General features: G+C 43.7%; 1 protein-coding gene across 2 annotated transcripts in view; it reads right to left on the reverse strand.

Annotated features, from left to right (window-relative positions):
- The window catches only part of gabra2a (gamma-aminobutyric acid type A receptor subunit alpha2a), a 77,718-nt gene that overhangs the window by 5,050 nt on the left and 54,369 nt on the right, over positions 1–18,299 (reverse strand). Inside the window, exon 9 of one of the 2 annotated variants that reach the window (XM_086126535.1) lies at positions 2,930–3,688. The exons of the other annotated variant lie outside the window; for it this stretch is intronic. Within the exon in view, the coding sequence (XP_085982661.1) occupies positions 3,393–3,688 (296 nt within the window). The 3' untranslated portion in view covers positions 2,930–3,392. Of the gene's footprint in view, positions 1–2,929; positions 3,689–18,299 lie in introns of those variants that run through there. 2 annotated transcript variants of the gene reach the window in all.

Consider the following 18,299-nt stretch of genomic DNA (forward strand, 5'->3'; position numbering starts at 1 on the left):
GATTACCGGATCCTCTGTTACATCCGTCTACAGCTTGTCATTCTTGACTCAGGTCAAGGCGCGCTTCTCGGTCATGTGATAGGTTACCGCTAAAATGAAACCCAGCACCTAGCAAAATGAGTAAAAATCAAACGTCTTTGGAAAGTTTCTTTGGGAAGGGAAAAAGGCCCAGCCAGGAGACAGAAGGAGATCCTCTGACTTCCAAGAAAAAGAAGGCTACTTATAATAGACAGTATCAGGAATGCTCCTTAAAATACGTATTTATCTCAACGGGAGATTCCAACTCTGCATAATATGATGGTGGGTTGTATTTTTCATGCACTTTGTACTTGCGGTGTATCTTATTTTGAAGGCACGTTTAAACGTTACCATAGCGACCAGACAATGTTGCGGCCAGATAGGCCGTTCCTAGTGTCATGATTCGTGTTTATTATTATGTTACGAAAATACCAGTTTTTATGCAGGTCATATATTATTTTGTTGTATTCACTTTACAGGCCAGTGCCTGAAAAAAAAGTTTGCGCACCGCTAATTTATACATTTCAAAGAATCAGTTTGTTTATGCACATATACAAGTGCATACTCCCAATGTTTTTTAAATAACAATAAATAAAGCAGACTATTTACTTTGACAGCAACATTAACAAGAGGAGGGTGATCACACAGTGTGCGTGACATCTGTGATAGTGACGTTGTCCATTATGGCGGATTGCAGACAAACATGTCTCTATTGGGATTTTTAATTTCTTTTTTAACTCACATGAGAGGAAAAATGAACTATTCGGTGAACAAACATTTTGAATTAACTGATTCTTATGAATGAGTACACAGTACACTGTTCCCCCATCACTAGTGCGTTTGCTATGAGGTCGCTTGGCTTCGAACTAAAAGTTAAAATATTACGCCAAAGAATCTCAATGATAATATAGATAAACAGACACATAATCAACATGATATAGGTTTAAGAAGTTCACCCACAAAGCAGGCTATTTCATGTTCTGCTGTACTTTGTTTCTGTTTTTGTTTCAGCACCAGCTGGAGTGTTGGGTGTGACCCTTCAGTGGCGCACCTGTGTCTTGTCATGCAATTAAGCTTCAGTGCATTTTAGGACTTCCAAGATGCCTTGTGTTTGTCGGATTATTGACCTTGATTGCTGTTCTTACCCAAGTGCCATTCTCTTGCTCTTTGTCGCTTTCATCGTAATAAGGTGTGTTCACACGGCAACATTTGCTCCAGTGCTGCCCACACGTGCAAAGTTACACCGGTGTAGCCCCTGAAAACAGCTTGAACCGGAGCAAATTTAACCAGGAGGTGGTTGAAAAATTTGCTCCGGAACAAATGCTCGTTTGCGGGGCAGCACCGATGTAAAATGGTACGTGTGAACGCTGCAGGGTTAAAAATTTGCTGCGTAGCAAATGCTCGTTTGCGGGGGAGTAGCCTCGCTACGCATGAGAAGAGTTGATTACATATGGCTAGAATGCGTCCTTTTGTAGGAGACTGGACTGTCTCGGAGGTGTTTGTGTAGTTTGTTCCTCTGTTGTGTGTTCACAAACCCCCCATAGAATTTATTTTGTGATTTCCTCTCTTCATTTTCTGTTTGGTGCATTATGTTTGCTTTTCTGAGTGTCATTGAAGTCATTGTTGATTTACCTTTTCGGGGGCAGTCATTGAACGCCTCTCGAGCAGAAGGCACGGAGACCGAGAAGGAGAAGACGTGTCTGTACAGTAGTTGCTTGAGTTGTGTATGTTTTAAAAAGAACCAACACGATAGCTCTTTGTTTTCTATCGTTTTGCACTGCTGCAGAAACTACCGTGTGAACACAAGTGGGACTGCACCGGTGTTAACACGCTCAGCGGCTATGTACGTATGAATGCTCCACAAAATTTGCTCCGGTGTAAGATATATCGCAACAAGATACATCGGTGCAGCACCGGAGCAAATATGTGCCGTAGATTTGGGTTTTGTAAGTATCCTTTTGTCGAACAATTGTTTAGTTTTATGTTTGTGTGATTGGACTTATTTCTTTTTGGCGATTTTCGGTGCTTAACGTTACCTTGCCATTTGCAAGCGCTTTTTGTTTCTCCTTTGGTTTTCCTGGCTTTTAGTCGCCAGCGATTTCTGTTCGTACTTTGTCGGTCATTTTCTTTCTCAAAATAAATATCATTTTGTGTCATCATTTATCTGATTCTGCATTTTTGGGGGGGATCCACAATCCACCCGGTCTTGTTTCAGTCTTGTCAGGCTGTAAATAATTCGAGCAAACAATTGTTTATTTGCTCAAAATTGTTTTGTTTTTTCTTTCTGCCTTACGACTGCTGTTTCTTTATATATATAAAAACCTCATTCATTCATCCATCCATTCTCTGAACTACTTATCCTCACAAGGGTTGCACCCCATTTTATGGCGTGGAACCACACCTTTCCTTTTGCTTTGTTCATACATTTCCTGGCCTTGTTGAGAAACCACCTGTGACAAAAAGAAACTTAGAAACTTGAGTGTCTTTGCGGAGTCTGTATGCTACATGTGCGTACTGTTGCTTGAAATGTTGCAACATTCTTGTTGTCAAGAATTGTGGGTAATATACTGAGTAAAGGTTGATCAGATATAACCTGTGCTAAAAGTGGGTTAAAGGTTCCCTCCAGACACCTTTCCAAAGCATTTAAAGAATTCAAACAATACTATTCTACAGGTACTTTCAGGTCATCTCACACAGACAGGATAGGAAAGACCATTTCCTCTGCGAAAGCAAGAATTCAAAGATGCCCCTAGTTCTTTTTTTTGTCATTGTATTTTCAACTGTATTTAATTTCATTTAAATTGAAACTATATTGGATATTTTTACATACAATGTGAACATGTATCATAATGTAAAAATGCAAGTGAATGTGTTGTGAGTGAAGATTAATTAAAAAAAAAATCCTGGTACCGGGATGTTTTTTAATTTATTATTTTTTTTAATCAAATGTTTTTTTTTCCAATGCTTTGAAATGCAGTCTGTTGTCCTTTTTTTTACATCTCCAGCTTAAGAAAACACCTGCTCCCACGGCTCAGAAGAGGCTAGTGACACGGTCCGAAAATGGACCACATGATAAGCGGAGCCCACAAACGTAGACTCAGACAAACAACGGTACAAAAAATATTTATTTATAGAAAAATAAAGGACCAACAAAGTGCAAACAGAAAGCGTTGGTGAAACAAAAGCCAACATGGAGAAAATTGCTTGCAAACACCAAGGTAATTACGATACCCGAAAATAAACAACGTGAAATGACAAAGGTTCAATTACACTAAACAAATAATCCGAGATACTTACTGAACAAGAAACCTATTGAAACAAGAGTAACTATAAACATGAAGGAGACGTCTAGAAAATTGGTTTTGAGCAAAGAGCTAGAGAGCTTGGCAGTACTTAAATACATGACAAGGCTTGATTGGTAATGAGAAACACCATCCGCTGCAGCTGAAAACAAAGACGGAGTGAAACATGAAAGTTGGGTGCAGAGAAATTGCAGAAACCTGAAAGAGGTTTGGATAAATTGTCTTCTGATTGTCCCGGTATCTCAGAGGATCCTGGCACCGGGCAATATTGGCTTTTACCAGGTAGTTCTGCACCTCAAGGATGGCATCGACTGTGGCCCTTTTGGTCTGTCTGCTCACTTCAATATCCAGATGTTGCCAAAGGTTATCTAAAAACACAACAATTAGGCACTTTAGGACATGATTTCCAAATAAATAAAGATGAATAAGATAAGATAAGATAAGATAAGATATCCTTTATTTGTCCCGCAATGGGGAAATTACAATCAGAATTCAGAAAGGAAAAACGCTGGGTAGGGAGAGGGAAAAAAAACCATGCTCGAACTATCCTCTTCCGAGGATAATTTAAGTCCAGGATAAAAAAAAAGACCCTAGCACAGAAATAAGCATATGACAGTTACAACAAGTCACAAGACATAACATGTAATAAGGGGGAGGATGAATGGGAAGGGGGGGGGGGGGGTTGAGAGGGGTAACCGTGACGCGGCCGAAAATGACCAGCTGCACGGATTCACACGAGCGCTCTGCATGTCGAACCACGTCACGGGGGGAAAAGAATCGGAGCGATGAAGACGGTGATAACAAGGATGTGTATGCGCGTGTGGTTGTCCAGTTATGTATGTGTATGCGTGTGCAGGTCATAGCTGCATCGTTGAGGTCTGCTCATCGTGAAGACAGACCTGGCTTATCAGTCCATGGCCGAGAAGGAGGGGGCGGTGGGGGGCCCTAGACTCCGTGCGTATTTCCATCCAGGGGAAAGGCCAGATAGCGTTGTTTGTTTTGGAGAGACGGCCGCCAACAATTCCAGACAGCCTTGAGTCCTTGGTCTGTATCTCCTCAGTGGCGCCGATCAGTCTGATCCAGAAATTCTTTCCGCAGCGTGGATTCCAACGTCTCCATGGTATTATCGATCGCGCGGAGTCGCTCCAAAATCACAACAATATTGCGATTGAGCTCAGTCACCGCTTGAGTCTGAGTGTTGGACATTCGCGCCAAGCCATCCAGAGTGACCGGCAGCTTCTTCACTTCCAATAGAGCTGCTCCCGTCGGTTGAATTTTGCGATAGAACAGCAAGCTGCCAACACCAAACAGCAGCATACCTGTTATCAAAAGGCCAATAATGTAGATGTCTTCCACATCCTCCACGGACAGTACTGTCAGGCACACCGGTCTCCACTTTCTCCATGGATCCAGGGCGTATCCGGCAGCAAGTGTCCCCGGAGGGCAAGCAGGCTCCCCACTGCCCGCTCTTTTCGTCGAATATTTTTTGTCAATTACATCGAGAGACCAGCCAACTAATTCCATGGTTAATTCTTCGGATGAAAACACGGTAGGAGGCTAGGGAAAAAAAGTTGGACAAAAAGACAGCACGAGAAGACTAAGTGGCGAGCAGGGAAAAAAGAAAGGTGGGGGGGCAGGGAGCAGAGCAGAAGCGTCCGCCTTCGTCGAGAACCAAGCAGAAAGAATAACACGCCTGAAGTGGGTGCAGACAGCTGTTGTGAAGATGGTCGGGGATGGGGCTCATTTGTGCATCCGATTACAGACGCAGTCTATTGATGTACGCATTGCAGTTGGATGAACTGCGTAACCTAAGTGATTTAAGTCTTGGTTCCAGAAATGTCGCAAGGATCAACACGCTGAATGACTTTGACAATGACATTTAAGTTGTGATGCCCCAGGTTGGCACCAAATCTAAAGTACCATTATTATGGGTCGCTTCATGTACAAGCTGTGTGAAGTCAAAAGTATCATGTATTGTCTGAAATGCCCTGCTGAGGAGGTTCAGATGGGTAGTTTGTCTAATATTGCAGTCACTCATGATATATATATACAGAATTAGAGCTGTGGGTCACCAGGTCATATACAAATTCAGGGAATTCAACAAAATAAAAAGCTTGATTCATCTTCCCAACCGCCTGATCCTCTCTAGGGTCGTGGGGGGTGCTGGAGCCTATCCCAGCTGTCTCCGGGCAGTAGGCGGGGGACACCCTGAATCAGTTGCCAGCCAATCGCAGGGCACACAGAGACGAACAACCATCCACGCTCACACTCACATCCATCCATCCATCCATTTTCCGAACCGCTTGATCCTCACTCGGGTCGCGGGGGGTGCTGGAGCCTATCCCAGCCATCTCCGGGCAGTAGGCGGGGGACACCCTGAATCAGTTGCCAGCCAATCGCAGGGCACACAGAGACGAACAACCATCCACGCCCACACTCACACCTAGGGACAATTTTTACAGTGTTCAATCAGCCTGCTACGCATGTTTTTGGAATGTGGGAGGAAACCGGAGCACCCGGAGAAAACCCACGCAAGCCCGGGGAGAACATGCAAACTCCACACAGGGAGGCCGGAGCTGGAATCGAACCCGGTACCTCTGCACTGTGAAGCCGACGTGCTAACCACTGGATACCGGGCCGCCCCCACTTCAAATTATTTGAATTAATTGATTATTCTAAAATTTTAATTAAAATTAGATGGAATGGTGAGAGGTTGCCCGATGGTCGACTGGTTAGCGGGTCGGTATCACAGTGCAGAGGTGCGAGGTTTGATTCCGGCTTCCTGTGTGGAGCTTGCATGTTCTCCCCGTGCCTGCATGGGTTTTCTCTGGATACTCTGGCTTCCTCCCACATTCTAAAAACGCATGCAGGTTAATGGAACACTCTAAATCAGGGGTGTCAAACTCATTTTTGTCGCGGGCCACTTTGGAGTTACGTCTTCCCTCAGAGGGCGGTAAGACAGTGAAACCGAATAAATGTTTAATCATCACATCGCATTATTACTTGTACACGAAAAAATGATGGCTCACTAGTTTTTAAATCAGTCAAGTATTTGTTCAGTTAATGCTCAAGTGAGTGTAAACAGGGTAATGGAATTATAAGAAAATGTCACTGTTATTTATTACGTGTGACAATTTGAGATTTTGGGACAGATTTAAGCGAGGATCATAGATGTTGACACAGATCATTTGCTTTCGTGGGCCACATAAAATGATGTGACTTTGACATGTGCTCTAAATTTTCCCTAGGTGTGAGTGTGAACACGGACGGTTGTTCGTCTATGTGTGCCCTGCAATTGGCTGGCAAACAGTTCAGGGTGTCCCCCGCCAACTGCCCAAAGACGGCAGGGATAGGATCCAGCATGACCCCTGACCCTTGTGATTATAAGCGGATCAGAAAATAGATGGATGGATGGATGCATGAATGATGAGAGATGCCACTTGATTTTTTTTGATGGATGCACAATATGCAACCTCACAAAATTTGGGGCACAAATGTTATTTAACCATAAAAATAAAACTATTTTAAACCAACTCTCAAAAAGGTCTGTCATATCAAGATTCTGGTCTTCAATCAGCGAGTTTTATAAGGAGAGTGACTTGATATTCACAAGATCAATTCTTTTTAGATAGGGCTGGTCAGCGCTATTTGCCTCCAATATATTCCAAAAACGATGTTAATAAGATTGCATTATATAGAGACGGGTTTGTATTTTGAGTAACTCGAAGCATGATGGCGAACTGATATCATGATGCGCCGCATGTCTCGAATGTTCACCGTGTTTGTATGCAGGAGGGAGAGACTTCACTTGGCTTCAAGTGGACAAAAGGAGTAACAAAAAAATTTAAACCAGTGAGTCTGGTGACTGACGGTTGTTATGTAGGCCAGTGTTTTTCAATCTTTTTCGAGCCAAGGCACATTTCTTTTTCGAGCCAAGGCGCCGACAGGTATGGCAGCCTCGGTTACACGCTCCCTAGTATTATCCCTGTTTTTGTCATTTTCGTCCCTGAGCGGCTTACTTACACGAGGGAAAAGTTGCTTAGCATTGGGGAGTCTACGCTCGGTCTTTTTTCACCAGCACACGAAAATCCACAAGGTTTTTCTGAGCTAATCGCGAGCGGAGCGGCTGCGCTGTACGGAGCATGGAAACGCCGCCAGAGGAGGGGGAAGCGAGCCGGCGTGCTCGTCAAGCTCCGGCAGCGTGGATTTCGAACCCCGCTCCCATCAATCCATCTTGCTAATCTACGATCTCTGCCAAACAAGATGGATGAACATCTTCTCCTCACAAAGACCAACAAAATCTTTGCACGTTCTGCTGCGCTTTGCTTCACTGAAACCTGGCTCAGTGACCGCCACCCGGATTCCGCGCGACATCTACCCGGCTTCCGCCTTCTCCGAGTCGACCGCGGCACGGAGCTATCAGGGAAATCGAAAGGTGGTGGGATTTGCTTCTATATCAACGAAGAATGGTGCACTGATGTCACGAAGCTCGACGCACACTGCAGCCTGGACCTGGAGTCGCTGTCTTTAAACTGCAAGCCATTCTACTCGCCACTTGAGTTCACCCCCTTTTTACTAGTCGGTGTTTACATTGCGCCATTAGCTAACGCTAACATGGCGACACAAACGCTAGCTGAACAAGTAAACAAACTCGAACTAAAATACCCAGAGTCACCCCTGATCATTTTGGGCAATTTTAATAGAGCACATCTCACACCTCAAACCTGTTCCGAGATTGGCTGAAAGAGAACTTCAGAGGCCGAGTGATCAGTCTCAAGACTGATTTTGAGTGGGCACCCCATAGCCCAGACCTAAGCCCCCCATATTTTTTCTTTGGGGCTATCTTAAGGACAGAGTCTACGCAGGGAAACCCAGAACCATCACAGAACTCAAGAAAGCCATCAGGGAGAAGATGAGAGCCATTACCAATTCAGTCTGTAAGAACGTCATGGACAACTTCGTGCTGCACCTCAAGAAACGCAGGGAGCTAAATGGAGGCCATCTAGAACATATGCTGTAGAACGGAGAAAAAAAGGCCAAAGACCCTAGTGTTTTGATGTGATGTTTTGAATATAATAAACTAGTTATGGCCAAAGTTTCATTTCATTCGGACAAAACACTAAGAAACGGGGCCTAATTAGAGTTGGGGCCCGTTTTTTTTGGGTCACCCTGTATTTGTCATGTCCTTGTTTACGATGATACTAATGCAGCGTGTTATACCGGAGACAAATTCCTTGTGTGTTCTACATACTTGGCCAATAAAGATGATTCTGATTCTGATTCTTTCATTGAAAAAATCCCATGGCACACCACTACCTGACACACATTGAATAGGAATCAAATCAACATCAATCCAATATTTGGTGCATTAATTTTAATGGCAAGTAAAATATAGTCAATTAGAACTTAAACTTGCTCAGGGTCTGATTTTTTTCTCTGTGACAGCTGGTTCTCTCACAATATTGTGCCAATCCCTTTTCCCATCTTGAGTCTTTGTCTCATTCCAACATCATTCAAATGACTTTTCTGCTGAATGTGTTGCTTGACGTAGTCCAGCTTCCATTTCGTCCGTATTTTTCCATTGGAAAATTTCCTTACAGCTTCAGCTTTGCTGCATGTTTTGCAGAGCAGACCTTTCTCACTCGAAAAAGAAAATATCTCATCCAGTTTCACTGCTTGTTCTTCTATTTGCACATATTCCGACAGCCATTCCAACTTAAAAGAACCGCAGTTCATTCTTATTTTGGTTTGGGGAGTTGACGTATCACGTTCACTACCCAGTCGTTTCGCCATGATAAAGGATTAGCATCAGCGTCATCGCTGGGCGTCGAGAGAGTTCATTGTAGGTTGTCCCAATGCATTGAAACGAGACGTGTCATTGGATAAATGCTGGTTTTGTCCCGCCCATTGGACGCTCAGCGTCTCTGGGAGTCTATGGACAGTGGGCGTTTATAGACTGGCCCGGTAAACTCAGTTTATCTGCATGATGATTGGATGATCTCTCTGAGGCTGGATCTCTTTTTGATTGACAGCGAAATGAGCCAATCAGCAATCTTATGGTGAAAGCATCCTTTTCAATTTTTTGAAAAGGAACGGAGAGTAGAATACACGTATCAATAAACTGACACATTTTATGATGTAGGAATTGAAATTGAGCTTCCCCTCCTTGACAGACCTGCATCCGCCACTGGTGCGCAGGTACTGTCAGTGCCGTGATTGGCTATATAACATCATTGCATCGTATCGTGTGATTGGCTGGACACCTGTCACTCACTGAATTACACAACAAATTGATACAGAAAAAAAGTTATATATCTAATTCATTTGCAGTGTGTTCACTGCGCTGGATAGGTTTTCTTGTGCGCTGAGAGTGTGCAACCAGTGCGCAGTTGCGCAGCTGAGAGGGAACAGATTCTGTTGCATCTCCAGTAAACGTAAATTTAAATGAAAGATACCTTTCATTGTATTCTCCTGCGTCGGAAACTTCACTTGTCTCGAAGCAGAAGGCAATTTCCTATCTGCTGCTGCTCCCTAACGGTATGTAAGATACTACATGATTACTCTTCCAGGCGATCGACCGCACAGGCATACATATTGTATAATTTCCCACGGCACACTGTAAAGTGTGCCGTGACACAGGCTTTAAAAACACTGGTCTACCCTAATATCTGTGCGGAGTATGGACTGGAAACCCAAGGTCAAAATGTGAAACACTTCTTAAGGTGGTGGAGAATGACCAAGCGAAGATCCTGAACTTCCAGATCCAGACTGACAAGATGGTAATGGCGAACCAACCAGATATCGCGATCAAAGATAAAGGGCAGAGAAAAGCCGTTGTAATGGATGTAGCAATCCCAAGTGATGGAAACATCAGAAACAAGGAACACGAGAGACTGGAGAAATACCAAGGGCTCAGAGAGGAGCTTGAGAGAGCCTGGAAGGTAAAGGTGACAGTCGTGCCTATGGTGGTCGGACCACTCAGGGCAGTGACCCCCAAACTGGATGAGTGGTTGCAACAGATCCCGGGAACAACATCGGACATCTCAGTCCAGAAAAGCGCAGTGCTGGGAACAGCAAGGATACTGCGCCGAACCCTCAAGCTTCCTGGCCTCTGGTAGAAGACCCGAGCTTAATTGTGGGACGGACACCACCCGAGAGGTGAGACGATGATTTTTTTTAAAAAAATTATATATACAGTCAAACCTCAGTTTTCAAACGTCTCTGTTATCGATTTTTACGTCTCGGATTATGACCGAAAACCGTTTTTCGACCAAAGTGAGCAAACCCGAGAACACCACTTGACTCCTCTTGGCTTCCTTCCACGGGGAAGTGACACTTCCTCGTGTAGCTTTCATTGTGAGCAGACATGTTTGTTGTGATTTATGCAAATCCGACTGTTATGTTATTTCTGCATCGTGTATTAGCCCCTAATCATGGGCTAATAATATAGTTTTGAATTTCAAACAAATAGCTTTTCGAACAGCCTTCTGGAACGGATTATGGTCGAAAACCGAGGTATGACTGTGTATATATGAGAGCACTACGAGAATAATGGCAATGAAATCAAAGTGCAGGAAAGCAGAGAGTCAGTGGAGAAGAAATAAACTCTAAATTCATATTGACCTGTTACAGACAATGTCTTTGTAATTTTAAAAAAGAGTTTCTGGATTCTTCACAGAACAAAATTCAGGAAATAAATCAAAATACTATTCATGAAATAAATAACAAAAAAACCCTCCCAGGGTTCTTCACTGGAAAAAAGCCAGGAAATGAATTACACTATTTATGGAATAAATAAAAAGCAACTTTGATGAAGTTTATGCATGACACCGCAGCCTTCATGACAGAATCCCACGTCAATACTTTGTAGCGCAGCGCTTGCTGGATTTGTAGCGGGGCGTTGAAACCCCGCTCTTCCACCTCCCGGTTTATGCGTCCTTTGAGACCCCCAAGACGTGCCCACTATACCCGGAGCCCTGTCAGTTGTGTTGCTGGCCAGCTTTGACCCGTCCAGGTCTAACTAACACTTCCATAGTTTGGTGCACTTTGCTGAAAATATCCTCCCCCGTCGGAGTCCCTTTAAGACTTTGGAGAGCTGCCACTTCCTCGCACATCTCAAACTCCACAAATAAAAAGTAGCAGTTGCGCTGTGTCCTGCACGTCCGTGCTCTCATCCAGTGGGAATGAAAAAAAAATTACAATTATTTCGCCTTCTGTTGCAGCTGGGCATATACATTGTACGTGATTTCTTCAATATGTCTGGTGATTGTTCCTGCTCATAGACTCGCGATGTTAAAGACGTCTTTCTTCTTGGGACACACCTCCTCCGTAACCGCTGAGCTAACATTCCACTTTTTAGCTTTCACAGTTTGTCTGCTCACATTTGGTCTTGCAAGCGATAGTACTTGTCTTTGTGACGGGATTCATAGTGTCTCCGCAGATTGTATTCTTTGAATACCGACCGCCACCGCCTCTTGACAAATGAGACAGACAGCCTTTTCTTTGCACTGAACAGAAAAATAATGGTTTGTCCACCTTGGTTTAAATACCCTGCATTCTGAATCAATTTTTTCGCTTCTCTAATCTTTTCACCATGATTCCGTCCTCTTTGAGAGGGGCGGGTTTAGGATTTTTTTCTCTGGGGTTGCCAGATAAGTGCTCAGACCACAAAAGGATGGAACAAATGTCACATTATATGTAATTATGAAATTGTTATGAATAGTCAATCATGAAAATAGTTCAGAAGTAAGGAACATTTTGTTGCAAAAGCCCAACTTCATGGTCAGGTACAAATACACATAGATGAAAAATACCGTATTTTCACGACCATTCGACGCACCGTATGGTTGGGCGCAGTCTCATTAATGGGTGCTATTTCTGTATTTTACGCATAGACAAAACGCACTGTATTATTGGGCGCGATTTTAAAGTGGTAAAACATACGGCAGCTTAAACATACGGCATGCATGCGCGCACGCTAAAAACACGTTAGCTTGTAGCATACGGTAGCATGCCAAGACATACAGATACAAGCTAAAAACACGTTTTTAAAAAGGCAACGAAGCAAAACAGAGTTCCGTTGTATTTTATTTAGCCATCGTACAATGTACTCACGTTTTTCGATCAATCATCACCCAGAAATCCATCAAAGTCCTCATCCTCTGTATCAGAATTGAACAATTGTGCAAGTACCGGTAATCCATCAAAAACGCCGTGTTCCCTCTCGTTGTCAGTCACTCTCATTGCACAGAAATGATGCCGGCTTTGCCAAAAACTCGAACAACAGTGCAAGCAGACACGTTCGTCCAAGCAGCCACAATCCATTCGCAAATTATAATTCGCTGCCTCTCACTCTTTGTAAAGTTGTGTTTGCCATCGATCATTCATTGTTCCCATGCCGCTCGCAACTTTACTTTGAACGCCCGGTTGATGCCGATGTCCAGCGGTTGGAGTTCTTTAGTCAAGCCTCCGGTAATAACGGCAAGCTCAGAGTTCATTTGCTTGACTTGGTTTTTCACCGCTGCTGTGAGATGGGCACGCATGCCAAAAGCATAACCGATGGCTTGAAGTTTGAACTGAGCTTCGTAGGCGTGTCTCTTTGTAGAATTTATTTTCGGGGGTTCTTAGAAACCAAAACCGAAGTTGTTTTGCAACAATGCACATAGCCACACTCTATACAGGTGTTGGTACCTGCTTGTAGCGTCGCTTTAGCATCCACACGCCCACCCTTCACTCATTGGCGGCCTGCTTCCCCGCATGCCTGTCACTCACGTCTGCCTTTTCTCTCTCTTTCTCTCCATATATGTATATATACACGCCCACCCTTCACTGATTGGCCGACTTCTTTGCCGCATGCCTGTCCACAGTCACTTCCGCCTTTTCTCTATATAAACAGCGTCGGCTGTCAGTCAGGTTTTGGAACTCAGCGCATAGACAAGACGCCCCGCATCATAAGGCGTCCTGTCCATTTTGGAGAAAATTTTAGACTTTTAATGGCGCCTTATAGTCGTGAAAATACGGTAAATCAAAATATTCTGATATTGTTCAGGGGGGCAGGACCAAATGTGGATGCATGCCGGATCTGGCCTGCGGGCCGTAGTGAGGGGACCACTGATTTAGAGTGTTCCATTACCAGGCCATGCATGTTTTTTTTGTAATACGGGGGAATCCGGAGTATCCAGAGAAAACATCTCTTGTCATACTTGGGCAGATGACACCCAACTTGACATTTCAGTGTCATCATATGACTACGGTGGTCCCTTACATTTATAATGTATTTATCAACTCAATGAGTGGATGGACCAGAATTTTCTCCAACTCAATCCAGAAAAGACAGACGTGATTGTTTTTGGCCCCAACAATGAAAGTTTCAAGATCAGCACTCATTTTAACTCAATGTCAATGAATAGCTGCAACTGAAGCCAGGAATCTTAGTTTAATTGACTCACTCCTGACTTTTAACAACCACTAAAGCTGCCGATTACCTCCTGAAAAAAACATTCTATCTCAACAAGACACAAAAAAACGTGTGCATGCTTTTATTTTTAGTGGGCTACATTACTGAAATGGTGTCTTTACAGGTCTTCTCAATCAACCAACCAACCACCCAACCCACCCATTCATCCATCAGGCAGTTGCAGTTGATCCAAAATGCTGACATCAGAGTCCTTACAAACATCAGAAAACTGGACCACAACACACCTGTCCTCAAATCACTACATTGAGTCTAAAAATAGATGTTAAAATCTTACTGTTAAATCGGTAAATCTCCAAATGGTCTTGAACCAAAATACATGGAAGATGTACTCGCCCCATACGAAGCACCCAGACCCCTGAGCTCGTTTGGGACAGGTCTAGTTTGCGTTCCCACAACCAAACAAAGTGAAGCAGCATTTGGTTACTACGCTCCTCACCTGTGGAACAAACTCCCTGAATACATGTGGTCTGCTTAAAATTAATTTGAATCAGTGCTGAAAACATTATTGCTTACTGCAGAATTCTATCCTTCATTCTCATTTTCGTCCCCAATTGCACGCTATATTTTAATTTCTCTAGACCAGGGGTGCCCAAACTTTTTGACCAAAGATCTACTTTTCGATCAACCAACCTCCCGCGATCAACATGTGACTGTGCACACGCATGCCATGATGAGCAACAGCCATAATGGCCCCGAAGATGAACGAAACAGAAAAATAAAGTAGACACAAGCGTTTATGAGTTTGTGAAAAGTAAATGACTGCCTATCTTCGTGGGAGCCGTGACGCGGAGGCATGCAACGCACTTTTACAGCCTGTTTAACTTAGCGTAGCTTACGCCTACCATTTTAAAATCCTTCTCTCTGTCCTCCAAATTGTCATCGATAAATTGTACACGAAACGAACTTTGACTGATAATAAAACTACTGCTATTACTCAGCTCTGATCGCAAACTGCAATTGCAACTTCGGGTGACGCAGGTCACGCGCCACCGTATCTTGTTTTATTTTATTGTCTTTTTTGGGAAAGTTAGACTGATATGATTATTAGTGTGCAGTATGTATTAACACGAAAAAATATATTACTTAAATGCACAGAGACACACTTTTTTGTTTTTGTTTTTTCCTCTACACTCCTCGCAATTGACTTGTGACCAGTCAAAGAGCTACCGGGCGATCGACGTAATGGGCACCCTTGCTCTCGACTGTTGCTTGCTTTAAATCCTTTTAATTATGTTCGATGATTTTATTTTGAGTTGCGCAATTTTTGTTTCTGTTTCTATAATGCTTATATTGTTTTATTTCAAGCACTTTGAATTGTCTTGTACATGAAATGTAGCTGTGTAAATAAACTATACCTTGCCTCATGTTAGCCAGGCTAATAGGTTGGTCGTGGATACACATTACATCCACGGTTAACAAATTATTATTCTCTAGCTGATGGAAACATCTCTCTACCATCAGCAGCATCTTGAGGAGCAGGGTGTAGGAGGTGAACAAATTCACACTTACCTTTAAACATTTGGAACTTTGAAGAGAAGGCGGAGAGAGAGAAAATGCCTGATGAGCTGAGCCAGGGTCCTCAAAGTAGATGCTTCCCAGTAAGCGAAAATTAAAACAAGTTAAAGAGAGAAAGCTAAGTTAAAAACTTTAAAAAAAACACAAAAAAAAAAAAACAGACAAGCGGTCGGGGTCCATCTTCTCTGGAGTGGACTGTCACATCACAGACAGAAAGTCTAAATTGTGTATTATTTACAGCTTCACAGTTGCTTATTTTAACCTATGTTCAGTTCTTCTGTTTTTCAAATAATGGATAACTAACTAGTATAAATGAAGTTTTCACAGAGAGGCAAGTGGAGAAAATGCAAGTGGTAACATTGCAAGTGCCATTATTGTTCTCCCGGGTTTAAAAAAATGAATAAAAATGAAAACTTTTGACTGTTAGATAATCCAAACACAAAAATAACTGCAGGAATATTTTGAGGCCCAGTAATTGGCATAACTACACAAAAGCATTTACCAAGAATTTACCAGAACGAAAGTCTGGGTTCGAAGACGATCAGATAGCACCGTAGCTCCAAGAGAGATAAGAGATGCCGACTCGCGATCAGGTGGGGTCAGTCCCATGACCGGCCCGGGCAGCGCTTGGGAAACCACCATGTCTTTGGTTCCGGGGGGAGTATGGCTGCGAAGCTGAAGCGTAATGTAATTGACAGAATGGCACCACCAGAAGTGAAGCCTGCGGCTTAATTTGACTCAACAGGAGAAACTTCAGCTGGACCAGACAGGGATAGGATTGCTAGATTCCGTTGGTGGTGGTGTACGGTTGTTCTTATTTGGTGATGTGAGATGTCTGGTTAATGTCGATATTGAACGAGAAACCAGCATGCTAACTCAGCCTCAGCCGCTGATTGTTTATACCAATATCTCACATTGTCAGCTGTCGGAAGGCACGCCATTTCATTGTATGAGTGATGGTACAATTGATAAAGTTAAATATGAAATTGACCTAAAAACACGACTCAAATTCAGCCTATGGATGCATTATCCAATTTGACCACTGGATGACATTTAGAACAAATTGTCCACTGAGCTCTCGCCAGCTCGCAACAGTTCCATTTGCAGAATACAGTATAGAAATTAAATATGGTTAAATCAAATGTACCAAAGTCAATTCCTTTAAAATATGCCTTGAACAAAACGTAATGCATAAGATGTGCAACCCGAGCCATGGTTTAACGACATTACCCGCGCAGCTAGGCAGGGGTGTCGCAAAGCCGAACGCAAGTGGAAAAATGACAAATTGCATGTCTCTTATCAAATTTGGAAAGACTGCTGGCGTAACTACCAGCTCACAGTAAAAGAGGCCAAAAGAGAATATCTGTCGGACCTTATTCAAGCTAACCGTCACAACCCACGCGCACTATTTAAAACAATAGATTCTGTACTCAAACCCCCTCTGCCTACTTGCTCGGATTCTTCACCCGAGATGTGCAACAGATTCCTTCAGTTTTTCATTGGTAAGGTCTCTACAGCTAGGACTCCGGTCTCAAATACCGCATCTGACCCCTCTGTCCATGTTCCATGTTCAGCTGTGCTAAATTCTTTTGAAACTGTGTCCTTGGCGCTTTTGGAGGATGTAGTTCGCCAGACAAAGCCATCTGGCTCCCCTTGCGACTCTCTTCCCCCGCACTTCTTTCAGGAGGTTCTCCCGAGTGTTGGCGCATCAGTCTTGGATATCATCAACAGCAGCCTCTCTTCTGGTGTAGTTCCCCAACAGTTTAAACATGCTGTGGTCCAACCCTTGATCAAGAAAGCTGGCCTTGATCCAGATGTGCTGTCAAGTTTCAGGCCCATTTCCAAGCTGCCTTTCATTTCCAAAATTCTGGAAAAAGTCGTGCACATGCAGTTGAAAATTTTCTTGGATGAACATAACATCTTGGAGGTCTTCCAGTCAGGTTTCAAGACGATGCATAGCACGGAGTCAGCCCTGTTACGCGTTTCTAATGACATCCTCCTGGCAAATGACTCTGGAGACCACGTGTGTCTAGTTTTATTGGACTTAACTGCAGCATTTGATACAGTGGATCACAGTATTCTGCTGTCTCGTTTGCAGCACTTGGTGGGCATTGGCGGCAGTGCTCTTGAGTGGTTTAGGTCCTATTTAGCTGACAGAACCTTCTGTGTCAGCCTTGGCTGCTCTGAGTCACGCACTGCTCCCCTGTCATGTGGTGTTCCACAGGGCTCAATTCTGGGGCCTCTGCTGTTCTCGCTGTATCTGCTCCCATTGGGTTCCATCTTAAGGAAACATGGTATTCCCTTCCACTGCTATGCAGATGACTGCCAGATCTATGTCCCACTGAGCAAGAAAGACGCCTTCTCATTAAGGCCACTCCTATCCTGTCTGGAAGAAATCAAAACCTGGATGGCACAAAATTTCTTGAGATTCAATGAAAAGAAGACAGAGGTGATATTGTTTGGTCCCAGTGGCCCTTGTACATTCCATCCTGTAGACTTGGGCCCCCTGTCTCCTTATCTTAAGTCAACAGTCTCAAACTTGGGCCTTAAACTGGACAGTGATTTCAAACTCGATCGGCAAATTGGTGCCGTTGTTAAATCCAGCTTCTTTCACCTTAGACAGCTGGCCAAAATAAAACCTCTCCTCTCACATGAACACTTTGAGATGGTAATTCATGCCTTTGTCACATCCCGGCTCGATTACTGCAATGCCCTTTACTTTGGAGTCAGCCAGTCCTCCATTAAGCGCCTTCAGCTGGTCCAGAATGCCGCCGCTCGCCTCTTGACTGGTACTCGTAAGAGGGAGCACATAACTCCTACTCTGGCATCCCTTCACTGGCTCCCCATTCATTTTAGAGTTATTTTCAAGATCCTCTTATTTGTTTTCAAATCTCTGAATAATCTCGCGCCACCTTACCTCTCTGAGCTCATCCGCCCCTACACACCTGCCCGGCGCCTCAGGTCTGTGGACCAGACTTTATTAGAAG

This window comes from Hippocampus guttulatus, chromosome 13 (assembly GCF_054856545.1).
Source record: "Hippocampus guttulatus isolate MCC_2025c chromosome 13, RoL_Hgut_1.0, whole genome shotgun sequence".
Taxonomy (NCBI): Eukaryota; Metazoa; Chordata; class Actinopteri; order Syngnathiformes; family Syngnathidae; genus Hippocampus; species Hippocampus guttulatus.